This window comes from Coenobita brevimanus, chromosome 29 (genome assembly GCF_032717465.1).
Source record: "Coenobita brevimanus isolate Jiangsu-jjx chromosome 29, ASM3271746v2, whole genome shotgun sequence".
NCBI lineage: Eukaryota > Metazoa > Arthropoda > Malacostraca > Decapoda > Coenobitidae > Coenobita > Coenobita brevimanus.
The window spans coordinates 39,829,143-39,854,423 of NC_136982.1; the positions used below are offsets into that span (position 1 = coordinate 39,829,143).

The 25,281-nt window shown below is 42.5% G+C and overlaps 1 protein-coding gene across 1 annotated transcript; it reads right to left on the minus strand.

The window, feature by feature from the left end:
* Positions 1-236: 236 nt before the first annotated feature.
* LOC145395014 (sialin-like) lies at positions 237-25,020 on the minus strand. Its single transcript, XM_080268759.1, has 15 exons — positions 24,984-25,020; positions 23,765-23,859; positions 23,571-23,733; positions 23,024-23,079; positions 22,538-22,612; positions 22,145-22,300; positions 20,001-20,088; positions 17,249-17,405; positions 14,806-15,022; positions 13,957-14,089; positions 13,127-13,232; positions 12,448-12,680; positions 2,777-2,815; positions 2,071-2,156; positions 237-698 (listed from the first exon to the last, which is right to left on the minus strand). The coding sequence occupies exons 1-15, from the start codon at positions 25,018-25,020 to the stop codon at positions 237-239; spliced, it is 2,103 nt and encodes a 700-aa protein (XP_080124885.1).
* Positions 25,021-25,281: the final 261 nt, after the last annotated feature.

Genomic DNA, 25,281 nt, shown 5'->3' on the forward strand with positions numbered 1-25,281 from the left:
TTTCTGTCCTGGTCACTGTTATTAACTCGGCAGTACGATGACGCCATTTCACTGTTCCTAGCTATCAGATGATTTTATTGTTTGGTATTGATGGAGTAAAGGAGACATCACCCTACCAGTCTGAAAAATATCACAAACTGAGTAAAATGATACAATAAAAAAAATCATCATCGTAGTCAATTATTTTTTCCACCAAAATCACATCCTTTCCTGAGATTTGACATTCCTCTCTCGTGCTAAGGGTTGCTGATGGTGGTGGTGATGGCTGTGGCAGAGGCTCTTGCCATTTCCCTCATGTTCCCGTCCACATCCTGTTGGGTGGGTGTGGTGGAAAAACTTGTTACTTCACTTCTGTGTTGCTTGGATTCATCTGGGATGGTGATGCTGAGATTCGTTACTGCTCCTTTACGTTCCCCCTGCTCGTCTGGACAGGTAAATAGTACTGGTGTTGTGGTGGCGAAATATGTTACTTGTCTTCCGTGTTCCGGTGGAGAGGCGTTAACTGTTCTTTCATGTTCTCCTCCGTCTCGTCCGGGTTGTTGGCGGTGATCATGGTGGTGGCTGCGGGGTCTGGTTTCCTCGGGGTGGTAGTTCCAGGGCTGTACGGTGCCTGAGGCGAAGGTCAGGAAGAAGAGCACCGTCAGGACATTCGTGGGCACGCACACCCAGAACACCTTCTTCCACTGGCCCAGGGTTTGCTGCACACACACAGAAACATACATCAGTATCATTTGAAACACACACACACACACACACACACACACACACACACACAGCCACATACGTATCCTCCTCCTCCCCCCCTCCTCCCCCTCTCCTCCTCCTCCTCCTCCTCATCATCATCATCATCTCGACCGACCTCTTTTTTTTTTTTTTTTTTCATCCAAAGACGGGGTTAGGTAGGGTCAGGAATGCAAGAAGAGATAAAGATAGAGAGAGAACTAATAAACACACACACACACACACACACACACACGCACGCACGCACGCACACACACACACACACACACACACACACACACACACACACACACACAAGAAGATGCAGTTATAAATGTAGATTGTTACTGTTTGAGCCCAAGGTCATCCGGATCTGAATCCACTGAACTGCCGCCTGAAGCAACCTCCCTCGTGCGGTTCACCATGCTCTTTTTGTGGGGTACAGGAAGTGAAGAGCCAGCTTATTATATCAGTGCCCCTCTACACGGTGTGGCGTCCCCCTCCAGTACCATAAATATAGATTACAGAAACAAAACATCTTAACATCTTCTGTCAGATACATTTTTTTCTTGCCTGTACACTGGCTATGACGTGTTCTTTAGGATTTAATCAGGTTTAGGACTTGATCAGATAAGGAATATTACGCTGAGACTAAAATCGTTCTTCACTAAATAGATGTGAATGAGAGAGATGAAAGCATTAATACAGCAAGTAAAAGACAAGAGAACAGTGAAGCAGACTGTTATTACCTTCACTAACCTGATAATCAGTAATCAGTGTAACCTTATTTACCAATTACCTGTTATTACCTTCACTAACCGGATAATCAGTAATCAGTGTAACCTCTTATTTACCTGTATTACCTGTTATTACCTTCACTAACTGGATAATCAGTAACCGGTGTAACCTTGTCTTTACAAGTATTACCAAGAGAAAACATTTCACACCCAGTAAATGAGCAGCTCATGATATCTGAGGCTTGAGCTGACCTTGGCACACTGTTTTTTTTTTTTTTCTTCTTTTTTTTCCGCATCTCTGAAGACTGATATCGCGGACGGATTAAATTACTGGGGCTCGTTTTATCTGTGAGACACGGGTATGAAATGGGCTCTGTCTGTCTTTCTCGTTGCTGACTGCTAACTGTAATGTGGTATGCAGTCTAACCATATTTTATACTCAAAGGTGCTCCATACATGAGACTTAAAATTTGGGGATGACGACACCCGTGCGAACACAGAGAGAGAGAGAGAGAGAGAGAGAGAAATTATATTCACTGCCGCGGTAGAAGTGTGTGATGCAAAGTGATAAGGCACACGCCCCACCAGCAGGTATGACCCCCCCGAGCCCTACCTGTCCGTCAGTGATGCTGCCCATCACCACCGGCGCGATGAAGGACATGATGCTGAAGGCGGTGTTGCTGAGGCCGAACACCGTCCCTGTAGGAGGCTACATGAGTTTTTTTTTTTTTTTTTTTTTTACGAGTATGAGGCTTTTGTCTGATTTTTCATTTTTCCTAACTGAACCCCACAAATCCAGCGTCGGTGGTGGCGCTGCGGATCCTGTCTGACACTTGCTCTGGTCCTTCATCTTTTCCAGCCACTGAACTACCTGATATAAGCTCCAAAATGATGAAGTTCAGGGACAGGTTAAGGAGCAACAGCTAATAATTCTTTCATCTTAACCTGGCCCATATTCTCATACTTTTCATCTTGTTTCACGTAGCTCAGTGACAGCTAAAGACAACACTGCAACTCAGCATCTTTTCCATCAGACTTCTTCTTGAACGGCATCATATTATATTGTTAGCTGCTAGTCTATTCTTACCACTCAGCATTCAAGATGGAGAGATGGGAATTTTAGGCCAAGTTAAAGTGAAACGAGTACTCTTCCTAATCCCAAGAGAATAGGGCCTCTAGTGAGGGCGAGATGGCAATTTAGGGCCAAGTTAGAGTGAAAAGCAGATAGTAACCCTCCTCACCCCATGAAAATTGGCCAAGTTAATATGAAAAGGGTAAAGCAATTTTCCTAGCTCCAGGATACGACGATTCTGGGTTACCTGCGAAGTTTGGGGTGATGTCCGTAACGTTGACGAAGTGTCATAAAGACTTTGTAGTTAATTGTAGAGAAGTATATTTTAGACTTGTGGTCGAGCGGCTTTTATATCTTGTAGTAGTTTCCCCACCAGATGTCATGTAGTGACGGGAGAGGTAAAGAATAGTATGGGACTATTTTTATTTGTCTTGGAAATATTAAACAGGTATAATAGTATAAGTCCTGGGTAGCTACCTCCCTGTCTCGCTATCTCTCTCTCTCTCTCTGTTCTAAAGCTAATCTCCGTCTCGACCTCTCTCTAGGGTCGCTTGTCTCCTTCTAAACTCTCTTTCCTAAAATCTCGTGTAGTAGGGTGTGTGTGTCACGTATCTTCCTCATGGCAACAGAACTTTCTCACGAGAGGACTGCTGACAACTAACTGAATCATCTCCTTACTGGCCGCTGTCGTCAGCTTTCCCCCGTGTAAGCGTTTAGCGCTGCTCGCTTCCTCGCAAAACACAACACCTTCTCATCATTTGACTTCCTGCTTCTATCTGTCTCTCTATCTATCTATTTATCTATCTATCTATTATGTAGTCCTATATTTGCTCGGCCGCGCGAAAATGACGTACCATCGACATTTAATAGTTATAATATATTAATACATACTACATACACATTATAATGAACTTATAAGCTAATTAAGTGAAATACATAATATTGTAAAGTAACATAATTGTATGAATATTGTATACATATATTATGCATAGTAAATAGTGATTATTCAGTAATATTACATTTTAAATAAGTTGAATACATATTGGAATAAATGCATTAAAGTAAATTATTTAACTGTAATACAGTATGTACTTGGGTTATTATAGTGAAATGCATACATGCAAGAATAAAAATAGTTTAAAATTAAGATTATTGTAAGAGTTACTAATATTTCATTTAAAGATAATGGTACTGGTCTGCCATATATGGGTCATTCTTCTTTGTGTTATTATTATTATTATTATTTTTTTTTTCCTTTTTTTAATATATAATTAATACTATATACAAAATATATACACTTCATTCAGGGTGGTTAACTGTGATGTTAACTCTCCCCCCACTAAACAATGACTCCAAATTAGCAATTCTTGCATGCATTCTGTGCATGGCCAACAGCAATACTGCAACCACAATGCAGATAATTATGAAGACAGAAGGTGCTTGGCTATACACATAATATGGGTTGAACATACTCAAACTCAAATCTTCCCAGGGCTTCATTGTTTCATTGATCAGCTGCATAGTTTCAAACTTAGGTGAAGTCAGCTTAATACTTGTGCTCATGTTTAAGTCCATATCAGGCAGTGGGTGGAAATGTTTGTGTGTATGATTGAGGATGGCGTAGTGATTGATGGTGGAAAGAGTAGACATGGATGGTGTAAATACCGCACAGTAGTCTGGTGCTATGTATAATCCTGAGGCTGATGTATGAGATGGTGGTATATCTGGACAGACTATGTAAACTGATGTGTTATGAGGGAAATAAAAAAACTGCGAGTGTCCAATGCGTTGATGGTGTACAAGTTTATCTGGAGCAAAAGTGAAGTTGCAATGATGATGAATATTGTTATTGCTGATGATAGCCATTTCACAAGGGACCGTATCAGTAGGCTGAAACGTGAAAATGTACGCAGGACAAAGATGAACAGCATGTAAGGATGTGCGGCACTTTCGCTCAATCGTTGACTCACTTGCGAAAGTGACAGTGTCTCGTCTCTTGGAGACCATGATGAGTTCGGTGTCTGTGTTGATGTTGATGATGACTAAAGTGTTGTTGTTTCTATAGGGGAAGGGGGTGTATTTGGTATACTGTGAACAGGTCTTCCGTGATGAATGGTACATGAACTATCACTGATGTTGGTGTTAGTGTTGCTTCCAAGTACGGGTAATATTGCATAAATTCCCTACTGCGGAACAATGGCTGCAATTTATGTTTATGTATGCCTTGACTAACTATCTGACGTAGCTCATGAACTGGGAGTAAGTCATTTGTGATCTTGCCATCACCAGCATTCGAAATTCCTTGCATAAGTGCCCTGAAATGATCTCTAGTGTTCTCTAATTGTAGTAGAATCGTGTCAATATGTTCTGTGATGATGGAGAAGTGCTGGAAAAGGGTAACGTTACCCTCCAAGTTATTTATTTTATCTATACTCTCGAGAGCTACGTTTTCTGCTTGTTTCAGATTTTTCACAATTGTTTTCATTGCTGAGTTCTGTCCTGTGATGAATTTATCTTGGTATGTTAGTACCTGAGCTATCTTATTAAATTTTTTGTTTATTTCTTTAAGGTCATCCTCTGTAGCCAATCCAAAGATGTTCCCAAGAATTGCGCCGCCCAGATCGAACAAACCGCGCTTTTGGCGAGTACGTGTGATGTTGTTCCTGTCGCTCAGCACCTCTGTTCCAGAAGATGGGAGATCTTGGATCATGACGAGCATAGTTGACTTCGCCTGTTCTAGTTTCCATTTCGCTAACTTCACCATTTCATCCACTTCCTTGGTGATATGTGATTGTGAAACATAATTCCCTATCTTGAAGTCCAGAGTTCGCATCGGCGTCGCAAGTCTTTCTATATAAGTAGGTAAGTCATACAAGTAATCTAGACTTATTTCAGTACTCATGACATCCTTGACGATTGTAGTCGTGGCCGTTGGAGCTATGAGGCATCCTTGTCGTACTATATGCTTGGGGTCTAGGTGCGCATATACTCTTACTATGTATAGGAGAATCCATAGCATAAGTCCCTTCATCGTAACCTACCGAAAAAAAAAAAATCTATTAATTTCCTATAAAGCTGTGGTTGATGATAGTGATGATGTGCGTTACGGTTGGCTGTTATTTCATTTATAGAAGGAGTTTAAATCGATATTTAATTCTCGTAAATGATGTACTGTAGATTTCATTGGAATAGTTGCACCTATGTTCGATTGTTTGGTATATGACCTTAATTTCTTTTTGTAATCATTGTTGTGTTCTTGCTTGGTTTCTTGAGGTACGTTCACCTGTTCGGTTGTATCCGAGGCTGAATAATTATGTGATAATTCCCTTGAAACTCGTTTTAAATGGTCAATATGAACTTGTTTTTCCTCGCCACTTGAAAGTGACTTAATTAAAACTTTGTTTGCCTTTATGTTAATTACTCTGTATGGGCCCTCAAATTTAGGGGATAATTTATTGTCTCTCGTATGAATGACTCCGTAAACAATGTCTCCTAAGCTGATAGGTGAATCTTTTGCCTTTTTGTTAAATGCCTCCGTCATTTCTTCCTTGGACATCGTTAAATGTTTTTGCACTCTTTTGTGTATGTCCTGGAATTCACGTAAACGGAGTTTAGAGTAATCATCGTAATTGTATATAGGCATGCTGTCACCTTCTAGGAGCTCATATGGTAATTTTTTATCCGTGCCATATATAATGAAATGTGGTGTGTCACCAATGGATTTATTTATAGACCCATTAATGGAGGCCTCTACTCTGGGAATCCAATCATCCCAGCTTGCATAATTTTCACTGAGAATGTGTCGTAGCACATCTAATACCTTTTTATTTTGTCTCTCTACCAACCCATTCGATGCTGGGTGATAGGCCAAAACGTTAACCTTTTTAATGTTGTATTGTTTACATATTTCTTGTAAGATCTCAAATTAAATTCTCCTCCATTATCACTTATTAATACCTTTGGGGTAGTAAAGCGACATATTACATTATCTGTTATTGCCTTTGCTACTGTCTCTGCTGTCTTATCTTTAATTGGAGCTAAAATGACATAACGGGAAAAATGATCCGTTGCTACGAATAAGTATAGGTTATTATTGTATGATAATGGCATCTTGAGTAAATCAACAGCGACAACGTCCCATGGTTGATGTGGTACTGGGTAATTACCCATCGGTGCAGGTGTGATTGGGTATCCTTTGTGTTTCGCACATGATTCGCATCTGTCTATATGATTGTGTATATCTCTCCGTAATGAAGGCCAGTAATATAACAGCTGGGCTTGGTTGAATGTCTTATCCTTTCCAGGGTGTCCTGCATGTGGGCTGTCGTGTATCATTCGCAATACTTGGGGTATCATGTCATTAGGTACTACCAACTGGTTAGTATTTCTTTGGCGTTTTGGTCGTTTAGAGTTAATTTTGTATAATGTATTATTGACCATTGTGAATTGTTCAAGTGGGACATGCAGTTTGGGTAATTGTATGTCATCTCCACTTTCTAACTTGTATATTACTTTTGACCATACTGGGTCAAGTCTTTGTGCCTTTGCGATATCCTCGTGGTTTGGGATATTTCCTTTGAGATCTAACGCCGCAACCTGAATTGTGTTCGGGTTCCTAGATAATGCGTCCGCTACTATATTCATTTTACCTTGTATATAATGTATTTGTACATTGTAGTTTTCAACTGTACATTTCCATCTTGCTCTCCTCCCAGAAAGGAGTTTTTCTTTAAACATACCCACCAGTGGTTTATGGTCGGTGAATAAGTGGATTTCGTAACCATATACCAAATCTCGAAACTTTTGTAATGCAAAAATCACTGCAAGTGCCTCTAAGTCTGTAGTGCTATTTTTTTTCTCCGCACCTCTTGTTTGTCTGCTGGCAAATGCAATTGGTTGATTCTTTCCTCTTTTATCTTCCTGCATCAGTACAGCCCCTAATCCTTTAACTGATGCGTCTGTACAAATAAGAAATGATTTCGTGTAATCTGGATATGCTAAACAAGGTGCATTCGTTAGTTTAATTTTTAGATTGTTAAATGCCCTTTTTTGTTCTTCTTCCCATTGGAATACAGCATCTTTTTTGAGTAGTTGGAATAGAGGGAAGGCTATATGAGAGAACTGTGGTACGAAGGACCTATAGTACCCAGCCAGACCTAAAAATTGTCTAACTTCGTCAGTCGTAGTGGGTTCAGGAAAATCTCTCACTGCCTGTATTTTGTCATCAGTGGTGTGAATACCATCAGAGCTTAATTTGTGGCCTAAGAAATTTATTTCCTTAAAAAATTTGCATTTAGAAAGTTTAATTTTTAATCCAGCATCACTAAGCTTTTGTAAGAGTAAGTCTAATTTCCTGAGATGATCCTTAATATTCTTCGTTGCGATAATAATATCGTCAAGAGAAACAAATATTCCTTGTCCTAAAATTCCGGACAATACGTAATTCATAAGACGCTGGAACGTACCAGGGGCTGTCCTCAGTCCCATTGGCATTCTTGTATATTGATAATGGCCTCTGTTTGTTGAAAAGGCAGTGTATTTACGTGACTCCTGAGATACCGGAATCTGATAGTATCCGTTTAGGAGATCGATGGTCGAGAATATATTATTCTCAGGACCAATATTCTGTAGAACATCACTTAGCAAATGGCATGGGAAATCTGTCTGGGATGGTGTGATTATTTAGTTTACGGTAATCTACTACCGCACGCATTTCTCCATTTCTCTTGAGCACAAAGAAAAGGGAGCGTTCCACGGAGAAACTGAAGGCTCAATAATTCCAAGCTTTAACATTTCATCGACATACTGATTTGCAAGTGTACGTTGGGAGTGTGGTATGCGATAAGCTGGTACGAAAATTGGTGGTGTTTCTGGGTGCACATTAATCATGTGATTAATCAAGTTAGTACACCTAATTGTTCTCCGGGCAAGGCTACGGTGTCCCTGTGTGTTTCCAGCAGGGTTAACAAATCATTTTCTTCGTCAAATTCACCTGAGTGAATTAAATTCTCTTTATTCTTTCTCTATCCGTAGATTTTATCTCACTTGTTACTCCACCAATATTTATTTCCTTCACAGGGGCTAAACATTTTTCAATATTAACTATGCAAGTTCCCTTCTTCAACTGAACTTCCCCATTCATGTGATTAATAATGAATATCTGAGTTAGCCCTTCGTCGTTCGTATGACATAATGCGTTTTCTAATGACAATCCTTTTACTTTACATAATTCTTCTAAGACAAGAACAGTACTATTCCGTAATTTGCTCTTTATGGTAACCTTCATGTATGAAGTAGGTGGTATAACCAAATCATTAATGAGATGGGCTGGAAAAATTGATAAATCAGTACTGTTATCTGAGTCACTAATTCTGGAGGATGGGGTTGCTGGTGTAAGTGGATCTATACACTCATCTGTTTGTGTATGTTTGTTTAAGCCTTTAATATTACCAATTCTTTTTGGCTCTCTTCTACCAATCGGTGAGGGCTCTGAAGTTATTTCCTCTATAAATTCATTATCAAAGTCTATTCCATTCATTTGTGGGAGTATAGTTATGTTCTCAGTTCTCATGGATCTTAAGCCCAGTAACATATGAGCTTTAATTGCTAAGTTTTCAACGATATAGAACAATGCAGAGAATGGTCTTGTAGTTTCTGTGAAACTGAGATTTAATCTTATCATACCTTTTACTGTAATCTCTTGACCATCTACTGTGTTTAATTCTAAATCAGCTTCATCCAGAAAAGTTACTTTCTTTTTATTTTTAAGAATTCTATTTAGTTCTTCATGTGTTATTAAGTTCACTGGAGAGCCTGTATCTAAAAATAAGGAAACGTTTTGATCCTCACATACAGCTGGTATCAAGATACACTCATTTCCCAACATGCCTCCTATGTGAAGTTTAACCTTGTTCTTTTTTATGTTTGTTCGTTTTTTGTCATGACTTGGTCTTCCCCCGATTTGAACATAGACACAATTTTTTCTACTGTTTTGCAATCACTAGTCCAGTGCCCTTGGTATCTATGATGCCTACAGTAAGGACCAAACCCTTGTGTCTTTTGATTATCCTCTTTTGCCTTGATAAAGCATTCATACCTTGTGTGTCCTGGTTTTGCACAGTAATGACACAGAATGGACCTATCCCTTGACTGTGACCTACGAGGTGATTTCCCATAAAAAGTGTTGTTTATAGCGCGAGACCTGCTCGGGCTGCGCGAAAACTTATGAAACTGCCTGTAGGAAGGCGTGTGGGAACGAGGTCTAGGCGTCTTTGCTTGTTTGGGCTGCCTCATTTCAGGTCGCGATCGATTTTGTTCTCTGTTTGGGGTCGGTGTTGATGTTTTCACAGCTGATACTGTCTCAGGTACCCTGATTCTACCAGAATGTGCATGTGTGTCGACCACACCTGCTTTACTACTGCATCTCTACCTCGTTCATTAAGTCTAGTAAGCACATTCCAGGGATGTACGCGATTGTTTTGGCGATCTTAAGGGTTCTATCAGGTAATTTACACAAGGCAGCTACATAACCAATGATGTCCACGACGAGGTCTGGGGACATCTTTCCATCATCTGTTATCCACTTAGAATTCTCCAGAGTAGCTAATAGGGTTCTCTTGATTGTGGAGACATCAGCAGTTATTTCACTGAGCACATGGTTTGTAGTGTGCTCCCTTACAAGATCTACAATTTTATGTAATTCTGGAATTATACCTGGCAAGAAGTTCATACCTCCAGAAAATTTCTTCAGAAATTCAGTTTTAAATTCATCATATGTCCTAGCACGATGTAGCTTATCGGAGCGCAATAAATTGCTTGCTGGACATCTTTCCTGGCTTATGCAAGATAAAAAAATAGCAATTTTCTCTTGTTCATCTAGTATGTGGCGCTTGATGAACATTTGTTCGCACTGACTGATTAATGAAATGACATCAATGCGATCCTTGTCTGTGCCAGAGAATTTTTGGGGCAGTCTTATCCTCGTGATACACAAAAACGTGAGGTGTGGTTTTTAGATCAGCAGTATTTGTTTCTTGATTCATATTTAATGATTGCCCTGTTAATTCAACTTGTACGAGTTTATCGTTATGTGAGGGAATGGTAGAATATGTATGACCGGACCGGTGAACCCTGTTAAGTATATTGGCATACGTATTTAAGGCAGCTGCGAAGTCGATACTCTCAACATCTGAAGGGGTTTCCCACTCATCATCCGAAACTCCCGTATTTGTTTCCTTATCTATAACGTGTGGTGTGGGTTGTACAATGGGTGGGCTGTCTCTTAATTGTGAGTCTGATGTTGTGGCAATTTGTGTGTCATCTGGTATTAACGTGGGTGGTTGCGAAAATATTCCTGTCATTAAGATATGATGTTATGAAATACGCCTCTTGTTTATTTATGTCCTAGCAAACTAGATGATTAAATAAGTTGAATACAGTTAATTTTAGCACTGAGAAGAAATGAGCAAGTATAATTTTACCCACTTGATACAGATCGTAGAGGTGTGTCGATACAAAAGTCGATCTCGGAAGAAAATACAGGTTTGATTGAAGATCTCTTGATAATTCTAGTGGTGTGTTGATGGACGATATTACTCAGGAAACTCCATGGCCTGGTATTTGTAGTGGTTAACGGCTGTCCCAGGCAAACCTCAACATAGAACGTCGAATTTCCAACTTAACTGTGAAAATAAGTGAATATGAGTAGGAGCTATGTGAATAATGAGTAATGAGTAGTGGGTGAGAAGTGCCTGGTGTCCGTCACACGTTGCTTGGCATGGCAGACTCGCGTTGTGATGTCATCTCAGCACATGGTGACGTCGGCTTCCCACACTGGTAGCTGTGGTGAGTGAATGAGTAGCGATGAGTAACTTGAGTGAAGACGAGTGAGTAAGATGAGTTGTAAATCGTGTCTCACTCTTCGTTTGTTTGTTCCCTTTATTCTATGTGGAAGTTTTCTCTGTCCTTTTCTCTAGTGATTTATTCGTTGTGGGATGAAGACTGCCGCTACTTGTAGGTGCGTGTAGAAGATTATACAGACGACGTAGAGTTGTTAATTGTAGTTGATTGTAGATGGCTGTAGTTGATTGTAGATGGCTGTAGACTTTGTAGAACTGAAGCTAACCTTGTAGTCTCGGTTGCTTTTGTAGAAATTTGCTTTTAATTCGGAGCGATGTCCGCAGATTTGCTGGTTTGTCGTTAAGCTACTTGCAAGGCGTCGAGTGATCTCTTGACCTCTGCATCAGCGTAATGATCTGGGAGACGGAGGGGCAGGAGCAGATATTGTTGGTTTGTGTCAATATTGATATTGTGAAGGAATTTAATGTTGATTCGTAGACGAGTAACGAATACGTTAGCTGCTACCAAATGTCATAAAGTCTTTGTAGATAATTGTAGAGAAGTATATTTTAGACTTGTGGTCGGACGGCTTTTATATCTTGTAGTAGTTTCCCCACCAGATGTCATGTAGTGACGGGAGAGGTAAAGAATAGTATGGGACTATTTTTATTTGTCTTGGAAATATTAAACAGGTATAATAGTATAAGTCCTGGGTAGCTACCTCCCTGTCTCGCTATCTCTCTCTCTCTCTCTGTTCTAAAGCTAATCTCCGTCTCGACCTCTCTCTAGGGTCGCTTGTCTCCTTCTAAACTCTCTTTCCTAAAATCTCGTGTAGTAGGGTGTGTGTGTCACGTATCTTCCTCATGGCAACAGAACTTTCTCACGAGAGGACTGCTGACAGCTAACTGAATCATCTCCTTACTGGCCGCTGTCGTCAGCTTTCCCCCGTGTAAGCGTTTAGCGCTGCTAACTTCTACTTAAACACAACACCTTCTCATCATTTGACTTCCTGCTTCTATCTGTCTCTCTATCTATCTATTTATCTATCTATCTATTATGTAGTCCTATAGAAGTGGGCACTGCAGACGGCGCCGTTGAAGAAGAGGGCGATGCAGAAGATGGCGATGGTGGCCCTCCAGTCACACCCGACTTGGATCAGCACCACAATCAACGCTGCCGGCCCTATCATGCCTGCAACACAACATGCAACACCATCATTAACACTGTTGCAATACATCTCAACAGCATCACCATCACCACTGCTGCAACACAACACAACAGCATCACTATCAACACCGTCGGCACCGACATGGCTGCAACACAACACAGCATGCTGCACCATCATTAAGAATGCTGCAAGACATTTCGTTATGCACCACCATCATCACCACCGGCACTAACATGGCTGCAACACAACACAACATGCAACACCATCATTAACACTGCTACAATGCAACTCAACATGCATCATCGTCAACACTGCCGCCACAAACATGGGAGCAATACAACACAACACACACCATCACCAACACTACCAGCACTAACAAGGCTGATATACGATTCAACACACATCACCGCCATCACTGCAGGGATTAACATGGCTGCAACACAACACAACACGTAGCATCATCAACAATGCTGCAAAACAACACAATGAGGCTGTAACAACTCACCACGCACCACCATCAACACTGCCGGCACTAACACAATATACCATGCACCACCATCAACAAAACACAACACACAACACCATCAACACTGGGATGGAACTCGTATCTTGTCAAACAGCAGATCATTTCTCAGACTACTTGATATTCCCCGAATGGTGTCAGAAACTCGCCGGCGTAAAAATTTCATGATGGCTCCTAAGAAATAAAATGAAATTGTTAAAACTGCAATTATAAAGGGGGGGGAAAAAAAAAACTTCCTAAATAAGCATATCTCCAGGTGCAACTGTCAAACACTATCCTTGTCTCTGTTTGCTCAGCTGTACAATTAGGGACCTGATTATAACATCAACTGCTGCATGTCGCATTTTAAGGGACGACTGAGGCTTAGAAATTAATCACCTATCTTAACGACCCTCATCAATCAATGGGCATTAAGTTCAAACATTCTTGTGCCGCAGTACTTGTCGTTGCCCCAAGCTCATCCTGAATGTCAACCCGGTGGACTGCAGGCTGAAGACACTCCCTTTTCTGCACTCCATCCCTCGTCTTTTAGGGGACGGGAGGAGGTAAGGGACGTTTGCATAATCATTCAGCAGAGCCACCTAGTTATACCTGCTCCACCACGTGAAGGCGTCCCTCTCCAGCACTTTCTCTCTCTCTCTCTCTCTCTCTCTCTCTCTCTCTCTCTCTCTCCACACACACACACACACACACAAATATATATATATATATATATATATATATATATATATATATATATATAAATTTATATATATATATATACCCAGACGTCTTAATCCTGTCATGGGTAGCCACAGTCTCACTGCTTCCACGTCATCCTGTCCCCCTCCATTTGGCTGCCCTTCCTCCAACTCAACACAAATACTAAAACTGTCAACCTTACATCGCTGCCACTCACCAATAACGCAGAAGACCCTGCGTGTGTTGAGGATAGAGAGATGTCCCTTTGCCATCACCCAGCTGGCCAGGGAGGACATGACAATGGCGCCAACGTATCGGCAGAGGAAGGGCAGAGCTGAGATGGCCCCGTTCTGGCCACAAGGAGATATTAGTCCTGTTATGAGTGAATGTTGACACATATTTCCATACCGGCTGGACTGGTGTGATTTGTATTGTAGACAGACAGATATGTAGATAGACTGATAGCTAGGAAGGTCGGCAGGCAGGTAGGTAGGTCAGTATGTAGGTAGGTAGGCATGGAGAGAGAGAGAGAGAGAGAGAGAGAGAGAGAGAGAGAGATGGAATGAATGGTAATATGAAGCCCACGGCACAAAGGTGTAAGGAGGGATACTCTGACATGAAGGATGAAATGAGAATCGTTCGTAAACACAACCCTGGCAGGACATTATCAACGAACTTTTGCTCATCACAGCACAGTCGTGGTCAGAAACTCCTTTATCTGTCTGGGATGTCAAATTAATTGAGATTCAAATTATCACTGATTAGTTACAACCATCATTAACCTCTTCAGTACGGGGTGTTTCTTGAGTTAAATAAAATCATTGTGGAGTAACAATCCATCCATCATCCATTACTTTTTCCCCCCATCAGGAGCGTAGGAATCCGAGGTTAGGTTGCTCTGTCCCAGTATTTATAGCGAGGATGACCAGCCTCCCTATTCCCTGAGTAGCATCATATGCACACTAAATTCCAGCCATCTCTCTGACACAGACCCTTACAGGCTGTCCGTAGGTAACAAGAACACAAAATAAACATCAAAAGACTGAAGAGATCAGTGAATTGCAACCTCTCTGATGGAGAAGCCGAGGATGTTTTTCATGAATGTCGGGAGCTGGCTGAAGAAGAAGGCGAAGCCCCATGAGGGTCCCACGTCGCAGAAGATGATGGCCCACACAGGCAGACTTGTGAGTATGCGTCGCCAGGGCACCCGAGGCGTCCCCATCCTGCTGGTGCCGGAGGTCCTGATGGCGGACTCTATGTACTGAAGCTCCTCAGGGCTGATCCTGGAAAATGATCGACATCGTCATCCTCATCATCATGACGACGCTGATAATAATAATGATGGAGATGATAATGATGATAATAGAGATGATAATGGCAACGATGATAATGTGATAATAGTTCTGATAATAATGATGATGAGAATAAGAACGACGACGACGACGACGATGATGATGATGATGATGATGATGGATAATGTGAGTGCATTTAAGTAACTGGGTAGTGTGACAAGTAAGAATGGAAGTTTAGAATAGGGTTCGGGCAACAGGGGTAAATTACCCCAAATGAGGTAAATCTAAAATTTTTGGAGGTAATGCATGCGGTATGAGAGGAAATGCATACGGTATAATTATAGTACTACTGATTCTTCACATAAATGATGTAAGTTTTAATGAACAAGATGTAAAACGATGTATCATGCATCATATTTGTTGCTCAGCCGACGTACTATTTACACATGTGTACACTTAATTGGCTTGTTTTTGTTGACTCTGACGTCTGGGGGTAATTTCCTTGTACTCAAATAAACTTTTGGGTAATACCCTAAAAATCTTCCCCGACCCCTGGTTTAGAGGATGCAGTGCTTGGAAGGGTACAACAGGGAAGAAAGGCTGCTGGTTCTTTGAAAGCATAAGAAATAGGGAAGTGAGCATGGAAGTAAAAAAGTCACTGCACGACAGGATAGTGATACCTACTCTAACATGTGGAAGCAAAGTTTGGACCTTGTTGAAAGGAGACAAGTTAAGAGTGAGAGCAGTGGAAATGAGTTATTTGAGAGGAGCATGTGAAGTTACATGGAGAGACAGACTGACAAATGAGAAAGTGAAAGACGTTGTGGTGTCAGTTGGATGTGATAGACAGACTTAGGAGAAATACACTGAGGTGGTTTAGCCATGTGGGGAGGATGGAGAGCGAGAGTCTAACGTGGAGGGTGAATGTGAGTGAGGTGGAGGGGGTGGGGGAGGGGGAGACCGAGGATATAGGGATGACGTGGAGCGGTATGTGAGAGAGGGGTGTGTGAAGTGGTGGAAGGGCAGCGACATGGTGGGGGACAGTGCGACATGGAGGCGATATGCTTGTGGCCACCCCTTACGGGATTAAGGCCTCTGGCTATAGAAGGACAAGCTGGTAGGCAACGATGGCCAGCTCTAAGCGGACCAAGCTTTTTCAGCGAACGGAAGTCATTTCTATGTGGAGGTTCTCCTGTGCAACATTCCGTCCAAGAACAATGGCCAGGATTTAATCTTTGGAGCCTTAGCATTTCGCCGAGCAAGGCAGTAATTTTTAGAGCTTTCATTTTTCTGCACTTGATGACCTGCGACCCCTGACCTGGCGGATATAAGTCAAGCATGTACGAAGCACACTTGTAAAACTCATTAACGTTTATATGCATGGAAAGTTTCATTCAATTTCATCCTCTTACTGTGAAGCTAGAAAACTTGAAATTCGCGGAATGGCCCACCAAACGTACGACTTCTAGATGGCGCTGCCAGTGACTAGAAGTGAGTGTCGACACTAACTTTTATTCAGTTCCACTGAGCCACTGGGGAGCAGGGTTGCCACTCGAACACTAGAGGAGAGGGTAAGAATGGATGACACACTTCCAATAGGGAATGACCTCAAGATTGCGCCTAAAGAAGTCAGAGCTTTGTTCGCCTACTAGTAATGCTTCTACAGCTCGAAACGTAAAAGTAAGAAATAAAGCGGGTTTTCGGCCGTTGTTAGGCAACGAGTAGTTGCCTAACAACCAAAACCAAGCGGACACAACTAGGTCACAAACTGGTCATTGTGTCCAAGTTTGGTCGGAATCTGGTAATTCTGAAGGGTAGAAGTGCCTGTCACAATTAAACAATTATGAATGAAAGAAAACGTGACTAACAATAAGGGCAGCATGGAGCTGGCCAACAGACAGATAGATGATGATGATAATAATGGGGATGATAATAATGATGATGATAATGATGACGATGATAATGACAATGATCATGGGAATGATAATTGTGATGACCATGATGGTAATAATAATGGTGATGATTTACGATTAAAATGACGACGACGACGACGATGATGATAAAGTAGATGAGACTTATGACACCGATGATGATAATGGTGAAGATGATGATGATGATGATGATGATAGAGATGATTACAGCGACAACAGCGATGAAAATAATGAAGAATTCGGTGCAGCTGCTGCTGCAAACACCTACCCTATCACCTAACATTACCTAGGGTGCTGAGCCGGGGTGCTGTGCATGAAGAGGGCCCACACGACACACCACACCACAGACAACGTCCCGGAGATGTAGAAGGCGGCGGCCCATCCCAGAGCGTCCACTATCAGGCCCATCAGAGGCAGAGTTATGGCAGTACCCAGTGTTGAACCTGACATAAAAAATAATAAATAAATAAATACATAAACACGTGAACAGAAATAAAATAATAAAAATATGTTAATGCTTCTATACTGAAGTGGGTGTGGTTGGAGGTGTTAAGAGAAATCCTTTGAGATGGTTTGGGCATGTGGAGAGAATGAACTGATTACACTAACAATACTGTGGCAGCGTAACAAAAGGTCATTGCCGTGGAGAGAATGGAGACTGAGAGACTGACTAGAGCGTATGTGAGTGAGGTGGAGGGAAAGAGAGGGAGGGAGATATACAAGATGAGGTGGAGTGAAGAGGCATGTGAGAGAGGGGTGTGTGTGAGTTCGAGAGATGGCATCCAAATGGCAGTGGACAGGGCGACGTGGAGGTGATCTGTTTCTAGACATCCTTTAGAGGATTAAGGCGTATGACAATTCAAAGAAGACAGATAGATAGTTAAATAGACAGACAGATAAATAGACATCAGTCAATCCTTTCCTGCCCCACCAGGAGTGTAGGGTCCGGGGATAGGGTTCTCAGTCCTGACATTTAAGGTGTGGGTGTCCAGCCTCGTTCGCCACTGAGTGGCATTATGTGAGCAATAAACCCCAAAACACTCTTGGATGCAAACCCCTACGGACCCATCCAGCTGGAGAGCCTTCACCCACTAGGCCACCAGGCGTCCGTATATATTAGACACTAGAAAAATAAGTTATTAGACTCATATCTTAGAGGCTTGCCGAAAAGTCACAGTAAAACACACACACACACACACACACACACACACACACACACACACACACACACCGCTCGCTGGTGCACTGGTAACACTCTCGCTTGCCAACTGGTTGACGGGAGTTCGCGCCTCGCTCAGGTTGCAAAAAAGTTTCACTGACGAAGTGGGTGGTTACTGTCCCCCTTGAGCAAGGGGACGTGTGTGTGTGTGTGTGTGTGTGTGTGTGTGTGTGTGTGTGTGTGTGTGTTTGTGTGAAGGTCACAACCTTGCCCTTAGATCGGACTATATGAGCTCTCAGCTCCCTTCCGGGAGGGTAAAAGCTGACGATCACGACCATCAAGTGATCCTAACCGACCCGGTGAATTACACACACACACACACACACACACACACACACACACACACACACTAAAACTTAGATATTTATTGCAGAGGTCCAAGGAAAAACAAACATGCGAGAGAGTGAAACAGGGACATGTAACAGAGTGAAGCAGAGTGTGAAGCAGAGACATGTAACAGAGTGAACCAGAGAGTGAAGCAGGGACATGTAACAGAGTGAAGCAGGGACATGTAACAGAGTGAAGCGGAGAGTGAAGCAGGGACATGTAACAGAGTGAAGCAGAGAGTGAAGCATAGACATGTAACAGAGTGAAGCAGAGAGTGAAGCAGAGACATGTAACAGAGTGAAGCAGGGACACGTGACAGAGTGAAGCAGGGACATGTAACAGAGTGAAGCTGGGACATGTAACAGAGTGAAGCAGGGACACGTGACAGAGTGAAGCAGGGACATGTAACAGAGTGAAGCATAGAGTGAAGCAGAGACATGTAACAGAGTGAAGCAGGGACACGTGACAGAGTGAAGCAGGGACACGTGACAGAGTGAAGCAGGGACATGTAACAGAGTGAAGCAGGGACACGTGACAGAGTGAAGCAGGGACATGTAACAGAGTGAAGCAGGGACATGTAACAGAGTGAAGCAGGGACATGTAACAGAGTGAAGCAGGGACACGTGACAGAGTGAAGCAGGGACATGTAACAGAGTGAAGCAGGGACATGTAACAGAGTGAAGCAGGGACATGTAACAGAGTGAAGCAGAGAGTGAAGCAGAGACATGTAACAGAGTGAAGCAGAGAGTGAAGCAGAGACATGTAACAGAGTGAAGCAGAGACATGTAACAGAGTGAAGCAGGGACACATGACAGAGTGAAGCAGCAACATGTAACAGAGTGAAGCAGAGAGTGAAGCAGGGACATGTAACAGAGTGATTCAGACAGTGAAGCAGGGACATGTAACAGAGTGAAGCAGGGACATGTAACAGAGTGAAGCAGGGACACGTGACAGAGTGAAGCAGGGACATGTAACACTGAAGCAGAGAGTGAAGCAGGGACACGTGATAGAGCGAAGCAGGGACATGTAACAGTGAAGCAGGGACATGTAACAGTGAAGCAGGGACATGTAACAGTGATGCAGAGACATGTAACAGTGAAGCAGGGACATGTAACAGTGATGCAGGGACATGTAACAGTGATGGAGAGACATGTAACAGTGAAGCAGGGACATATAACAGTGAAACAGGGACATGTAACAGTGAAGCAGGGACATGTAACAGTGAAACAGGGACATGTAACAGTGAAGCAGGGACATGTAACAGTGAAACAGGGACATGTAACAGTGACGCAGGGACATGTAACAGTGTAGTAGAGGGGGAACATGCAACAGAGTGGAACAAGGACATGTAAAATAGTACACATATACCAGAGTGAAGCAGGGACATGTATCTGAGTGAAACAAGTACATGTAACAGAGGCATGTACCGAACTGCACATGTAACAGAGTGAAACAGACATGAAACAGAGTAAAACGAGGTCAAGAGGGTTACCGAAGACGACGTATCCCATGAAGCGAGGTCGTTCCACGGGCGGGATCCACTGGGCCAAACAGACATACATACTGGGCCACGACACAGCCTAAGTACCAGAAGACACCCAGTTACCAGTTACCAGTTACCGGTTACAGGTTACCAGTGTCACTGCTATAAGGCAATACATTCAACCAAACCCTTCACGCGTTACCAGGGGCGCCTTCACGCGGTAGCACCGATATAAATGGCGGGTCCACTGCCTCCATGTCCCTTAACCCCATCCCCATACCCCGAGAGGACGGAGGACCGCAGGAGATGGGAAACTTCAGCCTGCAGTCAACCGGGTTCGCATCCAGAAGGCAGTAAGATAACCTACACCCCTTTTACTCTAACTTGGCCCAGATTTTCGTCCTGTAGCAGTTCATGTCACCCATGTGTTAAAATATGAATACAATGGCTCTACATTCTTTCCATACCGCTTCTTCGAGACTAGCATCGTATTATAATGTTAATATCGTGATTTAACTCAGTATTGAAGATGAAGATATGGAAATTTTACGCCAAGACAGTAATTATTTACATTAATATAAGTGTAATACAACATTTCCTTACTGTATTTCCTCTATCGATGTTAAACCTGTATTACTGCACCTCTTACTGATTATTTCAAAATTGAGAAAAACATCAGTACACAAAAATTATTCCCAAACATCAAGCCTGACTAAACGAGTGAGAGAGCAGCCATCCTATTTAGCGTATCACCGCATCGTAGACTTCGTAACTCCTTTTTATCAGTGACTTATTAAAGTATATCACGTGTTAGTATTCACTGATACGTTATTATTACTGGCTTAATATGGAAATAGTTTGCCTCAGTAATATATGGCAGGATACTAAAGTGTAACGTGTAAATAAATTGCTCTGGAGGAAGTGTTGCGAGATCTGCAGAGTCGTTTGTTATGCGACCTTCATGGCAACCCTACAGGCAACGTACACCCGGCAATACACTTCCTCCACGTCCTTGTTTACTATCCTTGTCTTTTTCTAGTCGTCTAGTCACTCTTGTACGAGCTACTGGCCTATTGCGATAATCGTCTCATGTTCTTATAATTTAATCTGCGTATAATTACTGAATTTAAAATTACTACCTACAGTATTATATCTTTACATTTACTAGACGTCATATTCTGTTCATTTCGTAGTTTATCTATACCCTTCGTTATAATTCGTCCAGCCTACCATACGCTACCATTCTTCCATACTTTATACATAATTCCCACCTTGTATGTAAACACCGGTAACATTCTTGGTAGTATCAGCGATATCTGCGTTACCTACCCAGGTTTACTGATGTTAAAGATATACTGTTACTTCAAACTTACGATACACCACCGTAAATTACTCTCTTAGGATAACTCTCTGGCTTGGTTGACCTGCTCACATCCAGTAATTATGTATATCTAACTAACTTTATTCGAAATTATACACAGATTGGTGCCCAGGTCAACGGGGTAAATAAAACCATTGAATTTAACAGAGCTAACCACAAATGTAATTAAGAGCTTTGGGTCACCAATGAAATTCGACAGGGCAATAACTACTCTGGTTAGTGGTTATCACAAACTACTCCTACACAGGCGCCAGAATTTGTGTGAAGGCTTGTCATTACCTATCAGTGAAGGGCTTTATTTCCTCTCTCACTCTTCATATATATTTACTTATTAGTCTAGCTCACTCCCTCTGTCTTGTGGCTGCATCTGGCTAAATCTGTGCAGCATTGTCTAACAGATATTTGTAAGTATTAAATATTTTGTATTTCTAAGCATAATTCTCTCCACTTATTATATCCCTATACCCCTAACCCTTTTAATGTCTGCTTTAAATGAACTGTGACATCATGGTGGACTTACGGAAAAGTCGAGGGTGGTGAGAAATTCTAAACACTCGTTTTTAAAGTGTATACTATATTTTCCTACCCTAACCCCACAGCCCAACCAGCATTTCACTTCATCCCACCCATTCGTTAGTTCACCACACTCGTTTCTTTACCTTACTATGACGGTTTCTTGGCGGGACGGAAGGCACACAGTCAACAGACGTGTTTGTCATAACATAAATACGTCTGTGTAGGTGGTACAATGAAGTCGAGGGGAAGGACTAACCTGACAGAGGCCCTGCAACACCCTGAGTGTGATAAGGGCCCCGTAGTGGAGTCTGGCAGCCGCCGGAGACAGCAGGTTGCTCACGCCCCCCGCCAGGATGCACCCACCAAACACCCACTTCACACCAAACACCTCCGCCAGCCGACCACCCACCACCTGCAACACACACACACACACACACACACACACACACACACACACGCACACACACATTCACAATCCATCCACACAAGCACTGTTATGAAGATTGTTGTAAATAAATATTAACATTATATGCAATTACAGTTACTAGTACTCATGACCACATTAACATCCAAGAGAAGTTTTGTCCTGACATGTTGTCACAGTTCCTTAAGAGTGAAACTAGAGGACTTGCTGTGGACCTGACGTGACCTGCGTCAGAGCATATCCGTAGCTGAAGCTGCCCAGCACCAGACCCTGGATGGTCTCACTCCAGTCGAACTCTCCCTGCTGCACCACCCGTTACAACAGCCGACCAATGACAGCACCGAAGGACAGGGAGAGAGTCAATGAACAGTTAACAGTGGCTGGAACTATTGACTGGGAAGACTAGCACTGTCAACAGAAGGGAAATCACATAGAATGATACACCAGCCCTCATTAAATTAGCAACAGATTCCGAATACGTGAAAAATGGTTTGGACTGCCATTATATATATATATATATATATATATATATATATATATATATATAGTGTGTGTGTGTGTGTGTGTGTGTGTGTGTGTGTGTGTGTGTGTGTGTGTGTGTGTGTGTGTGTGTGTGTGTGTGTGTGTGTGTGTGCTAAACATCAAGAGAAGCAAGTTTGGTGGTGCAGTTATGTGATGGTTAATGTGTAATGTAGCTGGTGGCAGTGTCACCTGAAACGCTCCTGTGGTGGTGGTTGTGTCCGACTGGTTCTCACCCACATCGCCACCTGCAACACAACAGTACACACATTAGTACGGCCGAGGGGGTCACTGTGTATGTGTGTGTGTGTGTGTGTGTGTGTGTGTGTAAAATGCCTTAGTCTGTACCTAAATGTAGGGATGATTACATATGCTTTGATTTCAGAAATATTTCGGAGGAGCAGTATTTATTAAAAAGTTATAACGTTGCTCTGTGAATGCTGTTTATTTTCATTATGTTCTGTTTTATTTGCAGTTTAGCCGTAACGTAAACACAACTTTAACCTAAACCCGAGGTGGTGAGGACTAAATGAGCTACCCTCTCTATGAGAACAATATTGTCGCAGAAAGTGTGGGTGGTTCAGGCTTAAACTGGCTACCTGTAATAGTGACAGTAGGCTTAGCCTAGGCTACCTGTAATGTTGTGGCAGTAGCCCTAGCCTAGGCTACCTGTAATATTGCGGCAGTAGGCCTAGCCTAGGCTACCTGGAATAGTGACAGTAGGCCTAGCCTAGGCTACCTGTAATGTTGTGGCAGTAGGAGTGGGTGGCATCGGATGTGTTGCGTCCAACCATGGCAACGATGATGACGGACAGATTGATTCGCACCATGTACAGGTTGATGAATCCCAGCCACGCCATGGCGCCCAGAGCCACCCTGGCTGGCAACCAGCCTGTTGGTATTAGATGTTGTTAATACTCTACCCCAGTTTACCCACACCCACACCCACAGGTTGACTCGCACCAGGAACAGGTTCATGAACCCCAGCCACGCCATGGAGCCCAGGACTACCCGAGCTGGCATCCATCCTGTGGAGTTAATACGCGTATCATATCAGTGGCACCCTCACACACACACACACACACACACACACACACACACGTACGTTACACTGTGCCATCCTAATAAGACAATAACGACACTGAAACCTTGGCTGTCAGTACCGAAAACATCACCCCGATAATACCACAACTCTAACACAACATTCACTTCACACAACAATAATACTATTACGGAAAATATCAGTACATCACTATAAACCGATTTAATACATTTTATCAGGCAGAACAAATTTCCTCCTCCCTGAATGCAGCCTTTCGTGCGCTTAGACAGGCTGACACAGACCTTGAAAATAAGTTTTAGTTTAATGTACAAACACTAAGAGGTCGATGAGAACATTTCAGAAATGAGATCCTCAAGACATTGAAAAAACATATTTCTAGTGAGATGTTCCTCATCTACGTTAATTATATGGTACACTATCATGGGATATTATTTTTTTTATGTGTCAACACAGGTGGATATCTGGGTGTGGACAGTGACGACCCGGGATCGGACCTACACAAGGCAATTGAGTTTCTTGTATTACGTTATAAAAAAAAAAAAAAAAAAAAAAAAAAACCGCTTCCCGTCCGATCAGCGAAGTTAAGCAACGTTGGGTCTGGTTAGTACTTGGATGGGTGACCGCCTGGGAACACCAGATGCTGTTGGCATCCCTACGTGTCAAGTGGGGTTGGTGGAGGATTAGTGCCCCTCCCTGTAAAACGATTAACTCTGAGCCATTGGCCACCCCGTCTGGGATACATGGCGTCTGGCAATGAATGAATGAATGAATCATATTTGCTGTACACTGTAGCAGAAATTATTATAAAAAATATCTGGGATATCTTTTATAAAATATCATAAACATTCTTATTGATTTTAAGAAGAAATCTACTTTTAATAATTTCAAGTCGGACTGAACTTGAGCATCATCATTTCCTTCTGAGCAGTGTCAAATGGTTTTACTGAGGTGAGGTGTGACCTGCCATCCTCCAGAGGTTATGGTACCCTGACCTTACCCTCCCTCACTCCATCCCACTCCGTCCATACTCGTCTCATCACTCATGGTCTGTGTGTGTGTGTGTGTGTGTGTGTGTGTGTGTTAACTCACCTGTTATTCTTTTAATGAAGGTGTTGACTGCTTCCATCGCTGCAGGATGAAGGTGAAGTCAGGTGGTGTAATAGAAATCACCGTCACCCCCACACCACTACCAGTTTCGTAAACACACACTGGTCCTGGATGACGTCAGAGAGATCCTGTAGGGGAGAATATCACTAATACGTATATCTTTCATCTAGCAAGCGAAGCTGTAATTGTTGCTCTACCCCGATCTGCTTGGCCGATCAGACCCATCGACCACAACAAGCAGATACCTTCCTGTGGCAGACGGCGCCTCGCTAAGGTGTTA